Source organism: Heterodontus francisci, chromosome 11 (assembly GCF_036365525.1).
Source record: "Heterodontus francisci isolate sHetFra1 chromosome 11, sHetFra1.hap1, whole genome shotgun sequence".
NCBI classification, from domain to species: domain Eukaryota; kingdom Metazoa; phylum Chordata; class Chondrichthyes; order Heterodontiformes; family Heterodontidae; genus Heterodontus; species Heterodontus francisci.
The window spans coordinates 114,242,560-114,263,638 of record NC_090381.1 but is presented as its reverse complement, the minus strand read 5'-3'; the positions used below and the strand labels follow the sequence as shown (position 1 = coordinate 114,263,638).

Sequence of the window (21,079 nt, the reverse complement as noted above, 5' to 3'; positions counted from 1 at the left end):
CATCAAGATTTTTTCAGAGGTGAAAGGAAGATGAAAATTTAACAAGCTCTAACCAAGAGTGAGATCAGCTGGACTTAACAAATTGCTGCTGTGATGTGTAAAGGTTTGGTGCATGACACACTTGGCAAAACCAATTCTGGCTGCTTGAGCATGCTCGACTTTAACCGTTCCACTGTTGGCGGCTGTGCCTTCAGCTTACGAGATCCAGGAGCTCAGGAGTCCCCTCCCTAAACCTCTCCACCTCTGCTTCCTTCTTTAAAACGCTCTTTAAAACCGACCTCTTTGACCAAGCTTTTGGGCACTTGTCCTAATGTCTCTTTATGTGGCTCGGTGTCAAATTTTGTTTGATAATCGCTCCTGTGAAGCACCTTGAGATATTTTACTATGTTAAAGGCATTCAGCTATCACTGTCTGTGCTCGTTGATTCTCATCTTAATGTTCAAATCCCTCCATGGCCTCGCCCCTCCCTATCTCTGTAATCTCCTCCAGTCCCACAACCCTCATGGCCTCGCCCCTCCCTATCTCTGTAATCTCCTACAGTCCCACAACCCTCATGGCCTCGCCCCTCCCTATCTCTGTAATCTCCTCCAGTCCCACAACCCTCATGGCCTCGCCCCTCCCTATCTCTGTAATCTCCTCCAGTCCCACAACCCTCATGGCCTCGCCCCTCCCTATCTCTGTAATCTCCTACAGTCCCACAACTCTCCGAGATCTCTGCATTCCTCCAATTTTGGCCTCTTGAGCATCCCCGATTTTAATCGCTCCACAATTGGCAGCCGTGCCTTCAGCTGTCTGAGCCCTAAGCAGTGGAATTCCATCCCTAAACCTCTCCGCCTTTGCTCTCCTCCTTTAAGATGCTCCTTGAAACTAGCTCACAGACCAAGCTTTTGGTCGCCTGTCCTAATATCTCCTGATGTGGTTCAGTGTCAAGTTTTGTTTGATAATCACTCCTGTGAAGCAACTTGGGATTTTTTACTGCATGGAGGGCACTGTCAAATGCAAGTTGTTGTTGTTGTACTGTGTTCAACAATCTGGTATCTGGGTTCAAACTCGAGGCAGGCCAATAATGGTGAAAGTCTCCTTTCACTGCTTGGCTGTATCAATCCAGTAAGCCACAACACAAAATTCAGCACTGAATAAAGGATCTGACGCAGAGGTCACAAGGTGGTTGAGTGAGGAAATGGGAAAAACTTTGGAATTGAGTGCGATTCACTCTGTGTCTGACCTACTGTATACTTAACCCGAGAACAACTGCTGGGGCACTGCAAGCTCCCACGAACAGCACCGAACCAAATGGTACGTTAATCTGTTCTGGTGACTCTTCTGCTTTTCAAATATTGCCATGGAACCTTTAGTGTCCAACTCGAGAGGGCAGACGGGGCCTTGGTTTTAACGTCTCATCTGAAAAGCGGCATATCCGACAGTGCAGCGCTCCCTCAGTACAGGCACTGTGAACACCAGCCTAGATTGTATCATTTACTCTGCAGCTAACCCATACTGTACCTGACTAGACAGGGTCTGGTGATGTGGAAAAAGACAGGGGCTTTACTCTGCTTCTAACACTGAGCTGAGAGTGTTTGGACACTGCCACCTAGTCCCACTACTAGTCCCAGCACTGAGGAAGCTCATATTGAGACACAGAATTTTCAGGGTGAGAGAGAGGATAAAAAAAAAACACCAGAGGGCGCTGGAGAGCTAGGGAGCCTGTAGTGCCACCTTCTGGTTGAAGCTATGTTCTGCAGCCCTGAGATGGAGTTTTTTTGGCCAAACCAATTATTTCCCTGTTGGTTAAATATTGGTCACAAAAAGATGGTAATAGTGAGCTGTGTGTTTTTCCTCTCTCCAGTATCAGTGGTGACAAATTTGTTGAGCTCCATGCCAAAAAACTGTAGAAAAAGTCACGGTCAGCTTTAATAGAGTGAAGCCATGTTAACATCAAGGCAGTGCCAATGAAGTAGCATCAAAACCTGGACATTCAGTCGGCATTTAACAGAAAGCTCCAGAAGACTCAATAAGCAATGACAACTTGTGTTTACAGAGCACCTTTAAATGCTGAAAGACATCCCCGAGGTTCTTCACATAATGAACGTAACAAAAAACATCAAAGGTCTTGTTGAGACCCAGGAGCTCTCGGGGGTGATCAAAACGAAATCCAAAATCCCCCCCCTGTCGTAAAGTGGCCTGCTTTGCCCTGGTTCACAGCCAGATTATGCACAGCAAGATTCCACAAACAGCAATGTGATAACGACCAGTTAATTTTTTTTCTAATGGTGTTGGTTGAGGGAAAAATATTGCTCAGGGCACGAGGAAGAATTCCACTGCTTCTCTTCAAAATACTGGAACCTTGAACGTCAACCTGAGAGGGCAGACAGAGCCTTGGTTTAATGTCTCATCGGAAAAATATCACCTCTGACAGTGCAGTCGTGGTCTGAAGGTTCAGTTTATATTGCAGCTTCAAACTCTTGGAATAAGGCTGACAGTTGCCACCTCTGATCCTAAGGCAGATGTGCTCCCCACTAATCAAATTGAGACATGGTTGACCAAGCAGAGCAATGGGTCAATCGTTGCCCTTTCACCTCCAGGACCCAGATTCCAATACAGCTCTGGGCGATGGTGGGAAAGTCTTCTCTCTCCGCTCGCCATGACCTCTCGATGTCAAATGAGCTTGGGTTGTTTTTAACGTGTAAAGGTTAAAATCCCAAAGGGAGTCCTTTCTCTTTTCAAGAGAAGACTGAGAGGTGACCTAATAGAGGTCTTTAAAATTATGAACGTGTTTGATAGGGTAGATGTAGAGAAGATGTTTCCACTTGTGGGAGAGTCCAAAACTGCAGGGCATAAGATAGTCACTAATAAATCCAATCGGGAATTCAGGAGAAACTTCTTTACCCAGTGAGTGGTGAGAATGTGGAACTCGCTACCACAGGGAGTGGTTGAGGTGTATAGTATAGCTGGGTACTGCCTGTGTGGAGTTTGCAAGTTCTCCCTGTGTCTGCGTGGGTTTCCTCCGGGTGCTCCGGTTTCCTCCCACAAGTCAAAAGACTTGCAGGTTGGTAGGTAAATTGGCCATTATAAATTGCCCCTAGTATAGGTAGGTGGTAGGGAAATATAGGGACAGGTTGGGATGTGGTAGGAATATGGGATTAGTGTAGGATTAGTATAAATGGGTGGTTGATGGTCGGCACAGACTCGGTGGGCCGAAGGGCCTGTTTCAGTGCTGTATCTCTAAACTAAAAACAAAACTAAATACATTTAAGGGGAAGCTGGATAAACACAAGGGAGAAAGGACGAGAAAGTTATGTCGATAGGGTGAGAGGAAGAGGAGTGGGGGCAGGCTCTTGTTGAGCATAAACTCTGGAAAGGACCAGATGGGCTAAATGGTCTGTTCCTCTGCTGTAAATACTTAGTGACAAAACTGCCCTAATTTGGATCGAACTGTGGATAACTTGACAGTCTTCAGTAGGTTGGGGTTTGGGCAGTGTGAGAAAGAGGAGGTCGAGTTACTCCCTTGAAAGGAGGGGCTTCCGATAATACACAGCACGATGGAACCGATAACGTGGGTAGTCGGCTAAGTTCTCATGTGGCCAATCCACCTTTGGTGGGAATGAGTAAAATGCCACACGTGGAATGCGTAGGGAAGGGCAGGGCTGGGAGGAGTGGTGGGGGATCCAGACTGAGGAACAATTCTGAAGCAGAGTTGAGGGAGTTCTAAATTAAGGCTGATTCATTCTTCAACTGAATTAGGAGGGTTTGCCATTGACAGAGAGCGCCTGACAGAAGAGGTTCCACTTCCAGCACTGACCCGTACACATCTTGATGAAAACACAATTCACACCAAGAGAAATTAAAGAAGCATCTTTGTGAAGGTCTGATAGACACGGAGTTCAAGAGGTTGAATTCCCCTATTGTCAGTTTGTGTAGTGGCAAGGATCAAAAATCATCAGAAATTCTACCTAAAGATGTCTCTATTCTCTCCGGGTTGAACACTAAGTTGATGGATCCCATTAGTCGTTTACTATGACAGCCATGGTTGAATATCCCATATTCTTTGCATGTTAGTTCAGTGATGAAACCACCAGATTTAACTCCACAACTCTTCTATATAATGTCCAGTCTCCAATAGTCTTCACCAGTATTGGACAGAGTAGGAACACAACTAGCTGGTTGGGCCTCTTCCCTTTGTGGACTTGGCATCTCTCATGCTCGCTCTCTCGCTCTGTTTATCTCTCTCTCCCCCTCATGTCCACACCTCTATTGGGACCATCCGTTCTTTCGTGCTCAAAGCTGGAAGGAGGTTCTCTTCAGACAGAAAGCAGAACGGGAATTGCACCAGGAATCCACGGATCTTCTTCAATTCTTCCATGGCTCTGGCTGGGTCTTCGAGGTTCAGGCCTGGCTTGGCGATGAAGTCTGCCAGCTCAACATTGTTCCTCACGTGATCCGATGGGAGACACCTGAAGACCTGGCTCAAGAGAAAGAAATGTTAAATAAACAAAACAAATTCTCCACCCTCACCTCCCCCAATTTCATCCTGTCCTCAGACAACAATGTTCCATTTAAATAGTGGTTTTCACTTAGTAAAAACATCTCAAGGCATTTCACAGGAGCATAATCAAACACAGTTTGACACCGCGCCACGTAAGAAGATATTAGGAGCAGTGACTTGGTCAAATCGGTAGGTTTAAGGAGCATCTAAAAGGAGGAGAAAGAGGTGGAGATATTTAAGGAGGGAATTCCAGAGCTTCGGGTCGAGGCAGCTGAAAATGCAACCGTTAATGGTGGAGTGATTAAAATCGGGAAGCGCAAGAGGCTGGAATTGGAGAAGTGCAGAGATCTCAGAGTTTTAGTGGGGCTGGAGAACGTTACAGAGATAGGGAGGGGTGAGGCCATGGAGGGATTTGAACCAAGGATGAGAATTTCAAAATGGAGGCGTTGCCAGACTGGGAGCCAATGTAGGTTAGTGAGCACAGGGGTGATGGTTGCTCAGGACTTGGTGCGATTTATACTTGGCAGCTGAGTTTTGGATGATTGAAGGTGGGAGGTTGGGCAGGTGAGATTGGAATAGTCAAGTCGAGATGACAAAGGCAGATCTGTGGCAAATCAAAGCTTTTATTAAAGACTGCTGGCAGGATTAGCACCATTACATTTACACACTTATTCATCAGGAAATACCCAATCAGTTGGGGCTCCTTTCTTGAGAAAAGAGATGGCTGAGGAGTGATCTGATAGAAACGTTTAAAACTATGAAGGGTTTTGATAGGGTAGATGTAGAGAAGATGTTTCCACTGGAGGAGGAAACCAAAATCGGGATCATACATATAAGGGCTTGGAGCTTCTGCTCGATTGACTGGATTTCTTCACCATAAGTCAAATGAGTGCAAAAGATTGTGACATTTTAACCGCAAATAGAGTTCAGTGCGACTTGAGTTTCTGGCATCATTCGTGCGAGAAGCAGGCCACCCCCACTGAACTGGCCACGCCCCCAAGTTGAATCCATCACCATTGCGAGTTCCCCAATGTTCTTCTCAGCAGATCTTTGAGGAGACTCTGAATATTACACAGGAACTTGTGGGAGCAAGAAGTCTAACAGGCATGTTTTGAATTGTTAGCATGATTTTTCTTCACTATGGAACTGATTACTGAACCCCAATCGAACTGGAAAATGGTTCCGTTCAGTTTTTAAAAGTCATTTTCAATGAGTTAACATCAGGTTATTCATGGTGGTGAGTAAATGCTGTGATTACCAAAGCTTATTTTTTGTGATAAGCCCATTTTCAGCTGTATTAATCAAACCGCACCAAGTTACCACTGTTAAATATATCAAAGAATAATTTTCAAAGCAACTTTTTAAAAAAAAATAAATTGATATTCTAAAATGCTGCCCGAACGTGTTGGTTCACAGCAGACTTTGCATTCGGTGGTTTGCAATGGAGCAATTGTGGAACCAGTTTACACTGATGTCACTGACTGTGCCCAAAATGGAAATTCCACCCCAGGAACGTCACTGATATATCGAAAGGGAATTGAGGAAAAACTTCTTCACCCAGAGAGAGGTGAGAGTGTGGATCTCACTATCACAGGGAGTGGTTGAGGTGAATAGCAGAGGTGCATTAAGGAGGAAGATAGATAAACACATATGGGATAAAGGAATAGAAGGACATGCTGATAGGGTGAGATGAAGTAGGGTGGGAGGAGGCTCATGTGGAGCATAAACACCAGCATGGACCAAATGGGCCGAATGGCCTGTTTCTGGGCTGTTAATTTGATGTAATTCTATGTACAAGTAATAATTGTTTCCAATTCTGGACACCACACTTGCGGAAGGGTTTCGCAGTCTATGATTCAATGGGTTGAATTTTATAAGCCCATCACCGTAAGAAATGGCAGATAGCCCATGATTCCAAGCATGGCGGCTCATTTAAATAACCATGGCGGGCCGCCCCCCGATCACATGGGGGGGGGCAGAATGTCTGTCCCTGACAATGGTGTCGGCTGCCTGTGCTCAGGCACTGACACCATTTTTAAAGGGCTGTTAGCCCTACTAGGAAATTTAAATATTTAAAGGTAAATGGAATTTAAAAAAATACATCTCCTTTGCTGCTCTCCCACCCTCCCAATAACAAATTAATTATTTGCCCTTCCCTCCCCCCTCAAAACACTTTCCTATACCATCTGACCATCCCCGCCCCCGACAAACTGCACAAACTCTCACCTACAACACCTCCCACCATCCCCTAAACCCATGACATTAATTTGACCCCATCCTCCGCACCCCCCCCCACCCCCGCACTGAGAAACTTACCTCTCCCCGCCCCCCACAAGTGTGCAGCCTCGTTTCCCCGGACTGGGGATCCGAAGGCGTGGCACTGCCAGCTGTCAGGGTGAAGATCGCCGTGGGACATCAGGAGGCGATGGGATATCAATTAATTCAGGTATTTTAATTTATTTAAATATTTAAATTGCGGTCCTGTCGCCGAGCAGCGTGGGGAGGGTGTCGCTGCTACGAGGACTCGCCGCTGCCGGTGATATCAGGCCGGGTTCTGCTGGCGTGGTGGTCCGTGGTGGCTCTCATCCAGGGCCATCTTCAGGCTCCCCCCCCCCCCGCCCCCCCGCCATGGATCCCGACATCGAGGGCTCCTTAAAATCCAGCCCTACGAGTTGTTGTGATCTGGAACGCGCTGAAGCAGATTCAATAATAACTTTCAAAAGGGAATTGGATAAATACTTGAAAAAGAAAAATTTGCCAGGCTGTGGGGAAAGAGCAGGGGCGTGAGACTAATTGGATAGTTCTTACAGACAGCCAGCACAGGAATGATGGGTGAATGGCCGCCTTCTGTCCTGTATGGGTTGTTGAGCCCATCGTGCACTCAGCTGAGCAAAAGCAAACTGGTGGATTCACTTGTACCTTTTCATATATTGTAGCATTTCGTGCGCTGGTTGGAATCCAGACCTCTTTGAAGAACTTTTCGCTGATGGGATCTTGTACCTCAATAGTGGGATCGTTTAAAGCCCCGAGGATAAGCCTGTGAGTAAGAACATTGTTAAACAGTTCAAAGATCAGCTGGGATATCAGAAAGCTAGAATGCAACTGCAGCAGGTAATGAGGAAGGCAAATGGAATTTCGGCATTTATTGCTAAAGGAATGGAGTATAAAAGTAGTGTTGCTGCAACTGTACAACGCATTAGTGAGACTGCACCTGGAGTATTGCGTACAGTTTTGGTCCCCTTACATGAGGAGGGATGCAGATGCACTGGAGGCAGTTCACAGGAGGTTCACTGGATTAATTCCAGGGGCGGCACAGTGGCGCAGTGGTTAGCGCCACAGCCTCACAGCTCCAGCGACCTGGGTTCGATTCTGGGTACTGCCTGTGCGGAGTTTGCAAGTTCTCCCTGTGAACCGCGTGGGTTTTTGCCGGGTGCTCCGGTTTCCTCCCACAGCCAAAGACTTGCAGGTTGATAGGTAAATTGGCCATTGTAAATTGCCCCTAGTGTAGGGAGGTGGTAGGAGAATTGAAGGAAGGTGGGGATGTGGTAGGGAATATGGGATTAATGTAGGATTAGTAGAAATGGGTGGTTGATGGTCGGCACAGACTCAGTGGGCCGAAGGGCCTGTTTCAGTGCTGTATTGCTTAATGACCAAGAGGAGTTTGTCTTATGAAGAGAGATTGAGCTGTTTAGGCCTTTACTCTCTAGAGTTCAGAAGAATGAGAGGAGATCTAATTGAGGTATATAAGATGATTAAGGGGATTGATAAAGTAGATGTAGAAAGGGGCAATCTAGAACGAGAGGTCGTAGTTTTAGGACAAGGGGTAGCAGATTTAAAACAGAGATGAGGAGAAATTACTTCTCTCAAAGGGTCGTGAGTCTGTGGAATTCACTACCCCAGAGTGTGGTGGATGCTGGGACATTGAGTAAATTTAAGGAGGAGACAGACAGATTTTTAATCAGTAATGGGTTGAAGCGTTATGGAGAACGGGCAGGAAAGTGGAGTTGAGGGCGTGATGAGATCAGACATGATCGTATTGAATGGCGGACCAGGCTCGAGGGGCTGAATTGCCTACTCCTGCTCCAAGTTCTTATGTTCTTATAAATGCTCTCTCCCCAGTTTTCTACTTAGAGCTGGTTTAATTAGGAAGTAGGGAGCGAGATAAAGTCTGAAAGTAGAAGAATCTTAAAAACAGCAGACAGACGTCCTTGGCCTGGAAGTGGAACTAACACTGGCATAATCAATTAGCAATCGATCCAGATTATCCAAGAGTACGGGAGTGTATTGGTTATATTACTGGACTAGTAATCCAGAGGGATACGGGAGTGTAGTGGTTATATTACTGGACTAGTAATCCGGAGGGATACGGGAGTGTAGTGGTTATATTACTGGACTAGTAATCCAGAGGGATACGGGAGTGTAGTGGTTATATTACCGGACTAGTAATCCGGAGGGATACGGGAGTGTAGAGGTTATATTACTGGACTAGTAATCCGGAGGGATACGGGAGTGTAGTGGTTATATTACTGGACTAGTAATCCGGAGGGTTACGGGAGTGTAGTGGTTATATTACTGGACTAGTAATCCGGAGGGATACGGGAGTGTAGTGGTTATATTACTGGACTAGTAATCCGGAGGGATACGGGAGTGTAGTGGTTATATTACTGGACTAGTAATCCGGAGGGATACGGGAGTGTAGTGGTTATATTACTGGACTAGTAATCCGGAGGGATACGGGAGTGTAGTGGTTATATTACTGGACTAGTATTCCGGAGGGATACGGGAGTGTAGTGGTTATATTACTGGACTAGTAATCCGGAGGGATACGGGAGTGTAGTGGTTATATTACTGGACTAGTAATCCAGAGGGTTACGGGAGTGTAGTGGTTATATTACTGGACTAGTATTCCGGAGGGATACGGGAGTGTAGTGGTTATATTACTGGACTAGTATTCCGGAGGGATACGGGAGTGTAGTGGTTATATTACTGGACTAGTAATCCGGAGGGATACGGGAGTGTAGTGGTTATATTACTGGACTAGTAATCCGGAGGGATACGGGAGTGTAGTGGTTATATTACTGGACTAGTAATCCGGAGGGATACGGGAGTGTAGTGGTTATATTACTGGACTAGTAATCCAGAGGGATACGGGAGTGTAGTGGTTATATTACTGGACTAGTAATCCGGAGGAATACGGGAGTGTAGTGGTTATATTACTGGACTAGTAATCCAGAGGAATACGGGAGTGTAGTGGTTATATTACTGGACTAGTAATCCAGAGGGATACGGGAGTGTAGTGGTTATATTACTGGACTAGTAATCCGGAGGAATACGGGAGTGTAGTGGTTATATTACTGGACTAGTAATCCAGAGGGATACGGGAGTGTAGTGGTTATATTACCAGACTAGTAATCCGGAGGAATACGGGAGTGTAGTGGTTATATTACTGGACTAGTAATCCGGAGGAATACGGGAGTGTAGTGGTTATATTACTGGACTAGTAATCCAGAGGGATACGGGAGTGTAGTGGTTATATTACCAGACTAGTAATCCGGAGGAATACGGGAGTGTAGTGGTCATATTACTGGACTAGTAATCCAGAGGGATACGGGAGTGTAGTGGTTATATTACCAGACTAGTAATCCGGAGGAATACGGGAGTGTAGTGGTTATATTACTGGACTAGTAATCCGGAGGGATACGGGAGTGTAGTGGTTATATTACTGGACTAGTAATCCAGAGGGATACTGGAGTGTAGAGGTTATATTACTGGACTAGTAATCCGGAGGGATACGGGAGTGTAGTGGTTATATTACTGGATTAGTAATCCAGAGGGATACGGGAGTGTAGTGGTTATATGACTGGACTTGTAATCCAGAGGGATACGGGAGTGTAGTGGTTATATGACTGGACTAGTAATCCAGAGGGATACGGGAGTGTAGTGGTTATATTACTGGACTAGTAATCCAGAGGGATACGGGAGTGTAGAGGTTATATTACTGGACTAGTAATCCAGAGGGATACGGGAGTGTAGTGGTTATATTACTGGACTAGTAATCCGGAGGGATACGGGAGTGTAGTGGTTATATTACAGGACTAGTAATCCAGAGGGATACGGGAGTGCAGTGGTTATATTACTGGACTAGTAATCCAGAGGGATACGGGAGTGTAGTGGTTATATGACTGGACTTGTAATCCAGAGGGATACGGGAGTGTAGTGGTTATATTACTGGACTAGTAATCCAGAGGGATACGGGAGTGTAGTGGTTATATTACTGGACTAGTAATCCAGAGGGATACGGGAGTGTAGTGGTTATATTACTGGACTAGTAATCCGGAGGGATACGGGAGTGTAGTGGTTATATTACTGGACTGGCATTCCAGAGGGATACGGGAGTGTAGAGGTTATATTACTGGACTAGTAATCCGGAGGGATACGGGAGTGTAGTGGTTATATTACTGGACTGGCATTCCAGAGGGATACGGGAGTGTAGTGGTTATATTACTGGACTAGTAATCCAGAGGGATACGGGAGTATAGCGGTTATATTACTGGACTAGTAATCCAGAGGGATACGGGAGTGTAGTGGTTATATTACTGGACTAGTAATCCAGAGGGATACGGGAGTGCAGCGGTTATATTACTGGACTAGTAATCCAGAGGGATACGGGAGTATAGCGGTTATATTACTGGACTAGTAATCCAGAGGGATACGGGAGTGTAGAGGTTATATTACTGGACTAGTAATCCAGCGGGATACGGGAGTGTAGTGGTTATATTACTGGACTAGTAATCCGGAGGGATACGGGAGTATAGCGGTTATATTACTGGACTAGTAATCCAGAGGGATATGGGAGTGTAATGGCTATATTACTGGACTAGTAATCCAGAGGGATACGGGAGTGTAGTGGTTATATTACTGGACTAGTAATCCGGAGGGATACGGGAGTATAGCGGTTATATTACTGGACTAGTACTCCAGAGGGATATGGGAGTGTAATGGCTATATTACTGGACTAGTAATCCAGAGGGATACGGGAGTGTAGTGGTTATATTACTGGACTAGTAATCCGGAGGGATACGGGAGTATAGCGATTATATTACTGGACTGGTAATCCAGAGGGATATGGGAGTGTAATGGCTATGTTACTGGACTAGTAATCCAGAGGGATATGGGAGTGTAGTGGTTATATTACCAGACTAGTAATCCGGAGGGATATGGGAGTGTAGTGGTTATATTACTGGACTAGTAATCCAGTGGGATATGGGAGTGTAGTGGTTATATTACTGGACTAGTAATCCAGAGGGATATGGGAGTGTAGTGGTTATATAACTGGACTAGTAATCCAGAGGGATATGGGAGTATAGCGGTTATATTACTGGACTAGTAATCCAGAGGGATATGGGAGTGTAATGGCTATATTACTGGACTAGTAATCCAGAGGGATGCGGGAGTGTAGTGGTTATATTACCAGACTAGTAATCCGGAGGGATATGGGAGTGCAGTGGTTATATTACTGGACTAGTAATCCAGAGGGATATGGGAGTGTAGTGGTTATATTACTGGACGAGTAATCCAGAGGGATATGGGAGTGTAGTGGTTATATTACTGGACTAGTAATCCAGAGGGATATGGGAGTGTAGTGGTTATATTACTGGACTAGTAATCCAGAGGGATATGGGAGTATAGCGGTTATATTACTGGACTAGTAATCCAGAGGGATATGGGAGTGTAATGGCTATATTACTGGACTGGTAATCCAGAGGGATATGGGAGTGTAATGGCTATATTACTGGACTAGTAATCCAGAGGGATACGGGAGTGTAGTGGTTATATTACTGGACTAGTAATCCAGAGGGATACGGGAGTATAGCGGTTATATTACTGGACTAGTAATCCAGAGGGATATGGGAGTGTTGTGGTTTTATTACTGGAATAGTAATCCAGAGGGATATGGGAGTGTAGTGGTTATATTACTGGACTACTAATCCAGAGGGATACGGGAGTGTAGTGGTTATATTACTGGACTAGTAATCCAGAGGGATATGGGAGTGTAGAAGGTTATATTACTGGACTAGTATTCCGGAGGGATACGGAAGTGTAGTGGTTATATTACTGGACTAGCAATCCAGAGGGATACGGAAGTGTAGTGGTTATATTACTGGACTAGCAATCCAGAGGGATACGGAAGTGTAGAGGTTATATTACTGGACTAGTAATCCAGAGGGATACGGGAGTGCAGTGGTTATATTACTGGACTAGTAATCCAGAGGGATACAGGAGTGCAGTGGTTATATTACTGGACTAGTAATCCAGAGGGATACAGGAGTGTAGAGGTTATATTACTGGACTAGTAATCCAGAGGGATATGGGAGTGTTGTGGTTTTATTACTGGAATAGTAATCCAGAGGGATATGGGAGTGTAGTGGTTATATTACTGGACTAGCAATCCAGAGGGATACGGAAGTGTAGAGGTTATATTACTGGACTAGCAATCCAGAGGGATACGGAAGTGTAGTGGTTATATTACTGGAATAGTAATCCAGAGGGATACGGAAGTGTAGAGGTTATATTACTGGACTAGCAATCCAGAGGGATACGGAAGTGTAGTGGTTATATTACTGGAATAGTAATCCAGAGGGATACGGAAGTGTAGTGGTTATATTACTGGACTAGTAATCCAGAGGGATACGGGAGTGTAGTGGTTATATTACTGGACTAGTAATCCAGAGGGATACGGGAGTGTAGTGGTTATATTACTGGACTAGTAATCCAGAGGGATACGGGAGTGTAGTGGTTATATTACTGGACTAGTAATCCAGAGGGATACAGGAGTGTAGTGGTTATATTACTGGACTAGTAATCCAGAGGGATACGGGAGTGTAGTGGTTATATCACTGGACTAGTAATCCAGAGGGATACGGAAGTGTAGTGGTTATATTACTGGACTAGTAATCCAGAGGGATACGGGAGTGTAGTGGTTATATTACTGGACTAGTAATCCAGAGGGATACAGGAGTGTAGAGGTTATATTACTGGACTAGTAATCCAGAGGGATACGGGAGTGTAGAGGTTATATTACTGGACTTGTAATCCAGAGGGATACGGGAGTGTAGTGGTTATATTACTGGACTAGTAATCCAGAGGGATACAGGAGTGTAGAGGTTATATTACTGGACTAGTAATCCAGAGGGATACAGGAGTGTAGAGGTCATATTACTGGACTAGTAATCCAGAGGGATACGGGAGTGTAGAGGTTATATTACTGGACTAGTAATCCAGAGGGATACGGGAGTGTAGTGGTTATATTACTGGACTAGTAATCCAGAGGGATACAGGAGTGTAGAGGTTATATTACTGGACTAGTAATCCAGAGGGATATGGGAGTGTAGTGGTTATATTACTGGACTAGTAATCCAGAGGGATACAGGAGTGTAGTGGTTATATTACTGGACTAGTAATCCAGAGGGATACAGGAGTGTAGAGGTTATATTACTGGACTAGTAATCCAGAGGGATATGGGAGTGTTGTGGTTTTATTACTGGAATAGTAATCCAGAGGGATACGGAAGTGTAGAGGTTATATTACTGGACTAGTAATCCAGAGGGATATGGGAGTGTTGTGGTTTTATTACTGGAATAGTAATCCAGAGGGATATGGGAGTGTAGAGGTTATATTACTGGACTAGCAATCCAGAGGGATACGGGAGTGTAGTGGTTATATTACTGGACCAGTAATTCGGAGCGGTACCAAATACTGAGGTTTTGACGACCTCCAATTGGATGTCTACATTGCCGAGGTCTGTTTCTGTGTCTTGTATTATGTCGAGACTCACTTGAAGCAATGCAGTCTGAGCTCTAGGGCATATTTCCCAGCCTTGTACTCAGCCCCGTCCATCACTGATGACACAAACTCTGTGTCCTCCACAATGATAGCGACTTCACTGTCCCGCCTTCCCAGCATGCTTCGATCATTGATGTTCGCTGATCCTAAGTTCAAAGAAAATATACAAAAAGTATTGAAATGTTGTCAGAGGTCAAATATTATCTCAGCCGGGTTCCTGTATGCCGTAAGCTCGCCCGGTCTCAACCCAGTTCCCGCAGAAGTGCGCATCCAGCAGACAAATTAATCCGGATTTGGCACAAGTCCCCGCAGAGAGAGGAAAGTTGTGTTTCCAACCCCTTTCGTAACCTCAGGAAAACACTTTGCAGCCAATTAAGTAGTTTTTTTGAAGTGTAGTCACTATTATAATGTTAAAAACACAGCAGCTAACGAACACACAGCAAGCTCCCACAAACAGCAATGTGATAATGACCCAATATTCCATTCCAGTGAGCTTGAGTATTGGACAGGAGAACCAGGGAAAGAACTCACCTTCTCTTCTTCAAACAGAAACCATGGGATTATTTATATTTATTGAGAGGGCCTTCGTTTACCATCTTCTCTGAAAGACAGCACAGCACACCCTCAGTGTTGCACCAGAATTATCAGCCTTGACTGTGTGCTCAAGCTTCAGGAGTGAGGCTTAAACTTATAACTTTCTACCTCAGAGAGGAAAGCAAAACCCACTGAGCCATAGTTGACACCAATAAGAGAGACTCTAGGGTAACATCTCTCACTGATGTGGTAATTATGAGTTGATGAACAACCCTGAAACAGAAAGAAAGCTTTACTCTGTTTCGAACCCCGTTTTTTACAAGGTGGCCTTCATATCCCAGGCCTCTTTTATGTATTTCATGTCGAGGGGGCCTTTATTGCTCAGGCCGCCCCCCCCCCCCCATATACATTTTATAAAATAATTTTATTAAAACAGATAAATAAAACAAAACTCAAGTTCAAATGCCATTCTCGGCGTCGACGATGAACTCCAGCCCCTGCGGTGCCCACCGGTCACAGAAGGCCTCAAGCGAACTGGCGGACAACGCATGCTCCTTCTCCAGGGACACTTGGGTGCGAATGTAACAGCGGAAGAGGGGCAAGCAATCAGGGCGGATGGATCCCCCGAAGGCCCGCAGCCTGGACCTGTGAATTGCCACCTCGGCCAGGCCCAGGAGCAGACTGATGAGGAGATCCTCCTCCCGGCCCACGCCCCTCCGCACCAGGTGCCCAAAGATCAGGAGCGTGGGGCTGAAGTGCAGCCAGAACTTGAGGAGCAGCCTCCTCAAATACGCAAAGAGGGGCTGCAACCTCACACACTCCACATATACGTGGAACACGGACTCATCCAGGCCGCAGAAAGTACAGGTGGCCTGGGAGTCCGTGAACCTACTTAAAAGCCTACTGCATGGGACTGCTCTGTGCAACACCCTCCACCCCAGCTCCCTGATGTAAAGGGGGAGGACTCCCGCATAGAGAGACCTCCACCGGGGTTTCCCCTCGCCGCCAGATGGCAATGCGGACCGCCAGGGCATGTCCAGCCGGCTGATGAGGGCGAGGAAGTGGAGATTGTGCAGGAGCAGGCCAGACAGGAAACCCCACCCCATGGAGGGCATTTCCAAGATGCGGCTCGTGTTGTGCAGGACAGGCTCCCGAGGAGGGTTTCAGGGCTTGGGTCCGATGAGCAGTTCCGGCCGAGCGGAGGTCAGCTTGGCCGGAAGCACTCCACACTCCCAAGCCCCCTTGTCACCTGCATTGAGGGACGTGTACCAGGGGCTTCGGCTACTCCTCTGCCCATCGGTCTGTCCCCGGAACCGGCCGCCTGGACAGCCGAGGCGCTCCCCTCTGCCGGCGGAGGCGACCATGTTCCAGACTCTGAATAGATCCCGGTAAAAGACAGGCAACTCCCTCAGAGAGGCGTGGCTTATGTTCTTTGCCGGGAGCAGTGTGTCATCAGAAGGCAGTGCCCCTGGCGGAAAAAATAGGTCATCAGTGCACACCATCACACCATCTGGGAGGACGCTCGACGTACAGGTATCTCTGCAGGGTCCGAAGGCGGAGAGTCGCAGCCTGGGTGCGGATGCACACCAGTGACTGGTCCCCCCTTCTCAATCGGGAGACTCAGGACTGTGGCAGAGACCCAGTGTTTCCTCTTGCCCAGAAGAAATTGACGAGCTTCTTCTGGATCTTGGTGGCAAAGGCAGGGGTTGGGGCCAAAGTGACCAATCGGTACCACAGCATCGAGGCCACCAGTTGGTTTATGACCAGTGCTTGGCCCCCTGCACTTGGAGCAGTCCTGTCCAGCGCCCTAGCCGAGTGGTGACTTTCGCCTCCAACTCCTGCCAGTTTGTTGGCCAGGCTTCCTCAGCGGGGCTAAGGTGGACTCCCAGATAGAGGAGGTGTGTGGTGCTCCACGCAAAAGGTGTCATCTCCTCCGGCAGGGAGTCCACCCGCCACACCTTACCAAGAGTCCGGGACATTTCTCCCAGTTGATCCTTGCAGAGGACGCAGCAGAACAGGTCTGCTGGCACTCGTGCATCCTCCGCAAGTCAACGGGATTTGTGACGATGAGGAGCACGACATCGGCATAAGCCGAGAGAACAACCCGCATGGCCGGCCCACGCACAGCCAAACCTGTCAACCTCCTGCGAAGCAGGCACAGGAAGGGCTCCACACAGATGGTATACAATTGGCCAGAAATGAGGCATCCCTGACGCACTCCTCTCCCAAAGCGAAGAGGCGCTGTCAAGGACCCGTTAACTTAGACCAGACACTCTGCAGTGGTGTATAAAAGTCGGACCCGGGCCAGAAAATGCAGCCCGAGACTGAAGGCATCGGCAGAGTCCCAAAAAGGTATTCATGATCCACCCTGTCGAATGCCTTCTCCTGATCGAGGGAAAGGCAACCAACAGACCAGTCCTCTGGGAAAGATGGATCAGGTCCCGGATCAGGTGAATGTTGTCCTGGATGGAACGGCCCGTGACTTGCAGGACTGATCGAGGTGAATCATGTGGGCCAGCATGGAGCCCAGGTAGGTAGACATAGCCCGAGCAAAGATCTTATAATCTCTGCTGAGGAGGGAGGCTAGACACCAGTTCTTAAGCAGGCGGAGATCGCCCCTCTCAGGCAGCAGGACGATGACTGCTCTGCGCCACGAGAGAGGCATCTCCCCAGTAGCCAGGCTGTCCCCCAAGACCCGCACGTAATCGTCCCCCAGGACGTTCCAGAACGCCCTGAGGAACTCCACGGTCAGCTTCTCCAGCCCCGGGGATTTGCCCCTTGAGAGCTGGTGAAGGGCGCCGGTCAGCTCCGCCAATGTGAGTGGAGCCTCCAATATATCGGCGCCCTCTGGGCTGACCTTCAGCAGGTCCACCCACAAAACTCTGCGCGCGTCCTCACTGGACAGATCCAGAGAGAACAACGCACTGTAATAGGTACAGACCAGGAGGCCCATTCCCTCTGGATCCGTGATGGAGTATCTGTCGTTGGCCAGCAGCTCGACAAGCTGCTTATGGATCCCCCGCCATATTTCCAGCGAGTAGAAGAAGGGTGAGGCGCGGTCCAAATCTTCCAGGATCTGGATCCACGACCTCACGTATGCACCTCGGGACCCGATGAGCTGCAGGTCCCTCAGCGCGCCGTTCTTCTCTTTGTACACCTGCTACAGGGCCGGGTCTGCGACGGCATGACCAAGGCAGGACTCCAAGTCGAGCACCTCCTTCTTTAGGCGCCCGATCGCGGCTTTCCGCCTCTTGGTCGACCCCTTCACGTACTCCTGACAGAAGACACGGATGTGAGTCTTGCCCACATCCCACCATAGCCTCAAAGGAGGGGAAGCCCCCCTGCTTCCTTTTCCACTCGGCCCAGAATCGACGGAACGAGACCCGGAATCGCTCGTCCTCCAGCAGCCGGTTGTTAAAGTGCCAGAACGCAGACCCCGCCCGCATGTGGAGCGGAGTGAACTCCACCCACACCAGCTGGTGGTCCGAGCACGGCACCAGCCGCATGGAGGCCGCCAAGACACGGGAGATGTACGCCTGTGAAAAGTAGAGGTGGTTGATTAGGGACCCTCCTCCTCCAGACCTCCACGTGAGTCGGGATGGAGATTCCACCAGACGTCCACCAGGTTGAGGGAGCTGATCAGTTCCCTCAACTTTTCCACCGACGCTTGGCCTCGCTGGGGGCCGGAGCGATCCCCCACCTCGAGGGTGCAGTTAAAATCCCCCCCCACCCCCCCGAGGATGATGCAGTCGCCGCTATCGATGGAGCTCAAGAGAGCAGACACTTCTTCAAAGAAGCGGATTTGCAACGCGCCGGGCCTGGGCGCGTACACGTTCACAAAGTGGAGTGTCACTATACCCAGGCGAACGGCGAGGTGGAGCAAGTGACCCGGCACGAGCTCCTTGACCCCCAAGATCTCCGGCTGAAAAGTCGGGGCCAACAAGATAGCCACCCCACAAGAAATAGGGATGAGGTGACTCATGTAGACCCCACCCTGCCACTCCAGAAGCCAGGTGGCTTCATCTCCCGGAACGGTGTGGGTTTCCTGCAGAAAGCTCACTGCGTATCTCCCTTCCCTAAGGACTGAGAGGTTGCGACATCTGCGGTGAGACCCCCTGCTGCCGTTGATGTTGAGGCTGGCTATGGTTATCTTCATGTCAAAAGAAACCCGTCACCAACACCTCACTGTGAGGAGGGAGCAGAAATGCACCTCGCCTTCCACTCCTCCAGCAATCCATTGAGGAACACATTAAATCGGCGCCTCTCAACCAGTTTCACGCCTGCGCCCTGTCCCGCTATCTTGAGGGCGACACGGACAAACTGGATGATCAGCGCCAGATTCGACCAACGGCCGAGGGCCAGCTGAACGTTTTTGCGGCAACTCCTGCAAGCCGCGAGGAAATCCCGGTGTTCCGCACTGGGGTTGAGAGGAGACTCGGTGGGAGGCATGAGGGAGTCCACCGCCTCACTGGCGATGGATTCAAGATCATCCTCTGCACCCCACACTGAGTCCCTATCCTCCTCCGGGTCGTCACCGCCAGCAACCGACACACCCATCACTATCTGTGGGCTGAGCGTCCTGGCCGCGCCAGCTGGTCCCGCCTCCATCACGATCCCACCTCCAGCATCGATGGCGGAGGAGTCTTCTCTGGGTTCTTGAATGGAACTGGAGCCCATGGGCGCCAACGGTTCAGGGCCCCCCCTCCACTTCCACCCCCAGCCCAGTGAGCGGTCAAGAGGAGATGGAAGTTCCCGACTCCGGAAACCCAACCGGAGCCGGGTCCGGAGGTTGAGAGAGGAGGCCATCTTCCGTCCCACCAGCGCCCTCAGACCCAGCAGACAGAGCAGCATTTTCACCCATAACTGGTTCTGGTACATCCTAGTCGGGTGTGGATTTTGGCTGGGAGGGCCAACCATTTGGGACCTCGCCCTCCCCTTCACTCAGGGTACCCGACCCAGTGGCAAAATGGGAGGCTCCTCCAGGAGACTCCCCAGGCTCTCCCATCACAAGCAGGGCTCCACTTGCTCCTACAGGAGAGGCCACATGTACAGGGGTATCTCCCTACCCTCCATCCTGAGCGGTAGGGAGCTCCTGCCCAGATTTTACAGCCTTGACGGTAGTGGTGGCAGGGGGAACCTGGGGACCCGAACCAGGAGACAGCTCCCCTCCAGCAGATGGGCCCTGCACCTCAGGGCCCTGTGTTACCTCCATGGAGGGGTGCCTTCTCCTCTTTTTCCCACTGGGGTGCGGAGGCTCAGAAACCTCCATGTCATCAGAGGCCTCCGCCTCCGCAACCTCTTTTTGCTTGGTTACCCTGGGCCTGAGCCCAGCCCTGGGGCAGATGGGTTCCCCGGGACTGGACCATGGGCTGAGTTCAGGCTCGGGTTGTACTATGGTGTCCAGGGGACACGCCTCTCAATGTTTATTTTTTCTCCGTGTTTTTCTTCCACTCGGACAGGCACCCTTCTCCCCGCCAGAGGCCATGAAAACCACAGCCTCTGGAACCGACTGAGCGGTGTCTGTTTGAAGGTGTAGGGGGAGTGGGAGGAGTTGCAACGACGCTACCCTTGGCCGCCGAGGTGGAGTTGGCGGCCGGGAGATTGGGGCAATCCTTTCGAACATGGCCCACCCCTTGCAGGTGTGGCATCGCACCCCATCCGAGGTCCATAAGACAAAGTAGGCCAACCCCTGGAACTCCACAGAAAAATGGCCTTCTGTGACCTCCTCCCAGCTGCATAAATAGTTGGTGGCGGAAGGAGTACACATGCCAGAGGCTGTTCTCCTGAAGACTGAGCGGGACTGGGGTGAGCCCTGTCTTTTCCTTCCCCAGATGGTGCAGGTGGGGAAGGAGGAGCTCACCAGGGTTGAAGGGCGGGACATTTGACAAAACTACCCGTTGCGCAGTGGCCTCCAGGGGGTCCACTGGCAGAAAGGTCCCGTCCACAGTGAGCCCCTTGCTCAAGGCCAGGGACACCGCCTGCTCGGTCTTCAGGAAAAACACAGCCTTCCCATACATTTTAGAGGCAGCAACACTGGCCGAGGGGCTGATAACCTCGGTGGTGGGATGATGGGGCTAGAGGAGGATAGGGGTGGAAAGGAAAAGGAGAAGAGAGGAGAGATTAGGTGGCTGAGTGGTGGGAGGGAGAGAAAGGCTGTGAGGATGTTTCTCTTCAATTGTGGTTGGAGCACCTTACTGCAGAGAATACAAAGTCCAGTCT

At 48.9% G+C, this 21,079-nt stretch overlaps 1 protein-coding gene across 10 annotated transcripts in view; it reads right to left on the bottom strand.

The window, feature by feature from the left end:
- Window positions 1-1,884: 1,884 nt before the first annotated feature.
- Window positions 1,885-21,079, bottom strand: part of LOC137375477 (phospholipase D1-like) — a 235,373-nt gene continuing 216,178 nt past the window's right edge. For all 10 annotated transcript variants that reach the window (XM_068042786.1, XM_068042781.1, XM_068042780.1 and 7 more), the window contains 3 exons: window positions 14,319-14,472; window positions 7,403-7,520; window positions 1,885-4,459 (listed from right to left, as the gene is read on the bottom strand). In XM_068042786.1, the coding sequence (XP_067898887.1) occupies window positions 4,235-4,459; window positions 7,403-7,520; window positions 14,319-14,472 (497 nt within the window). In that variant the 3' untranslated portion in view covers window positions 1,885-4,234. The remainder of the gene's footprint in view (window positions 4,460-7,402; window positions 7,521-14,318; window positions 14,473-21,079) is intronic.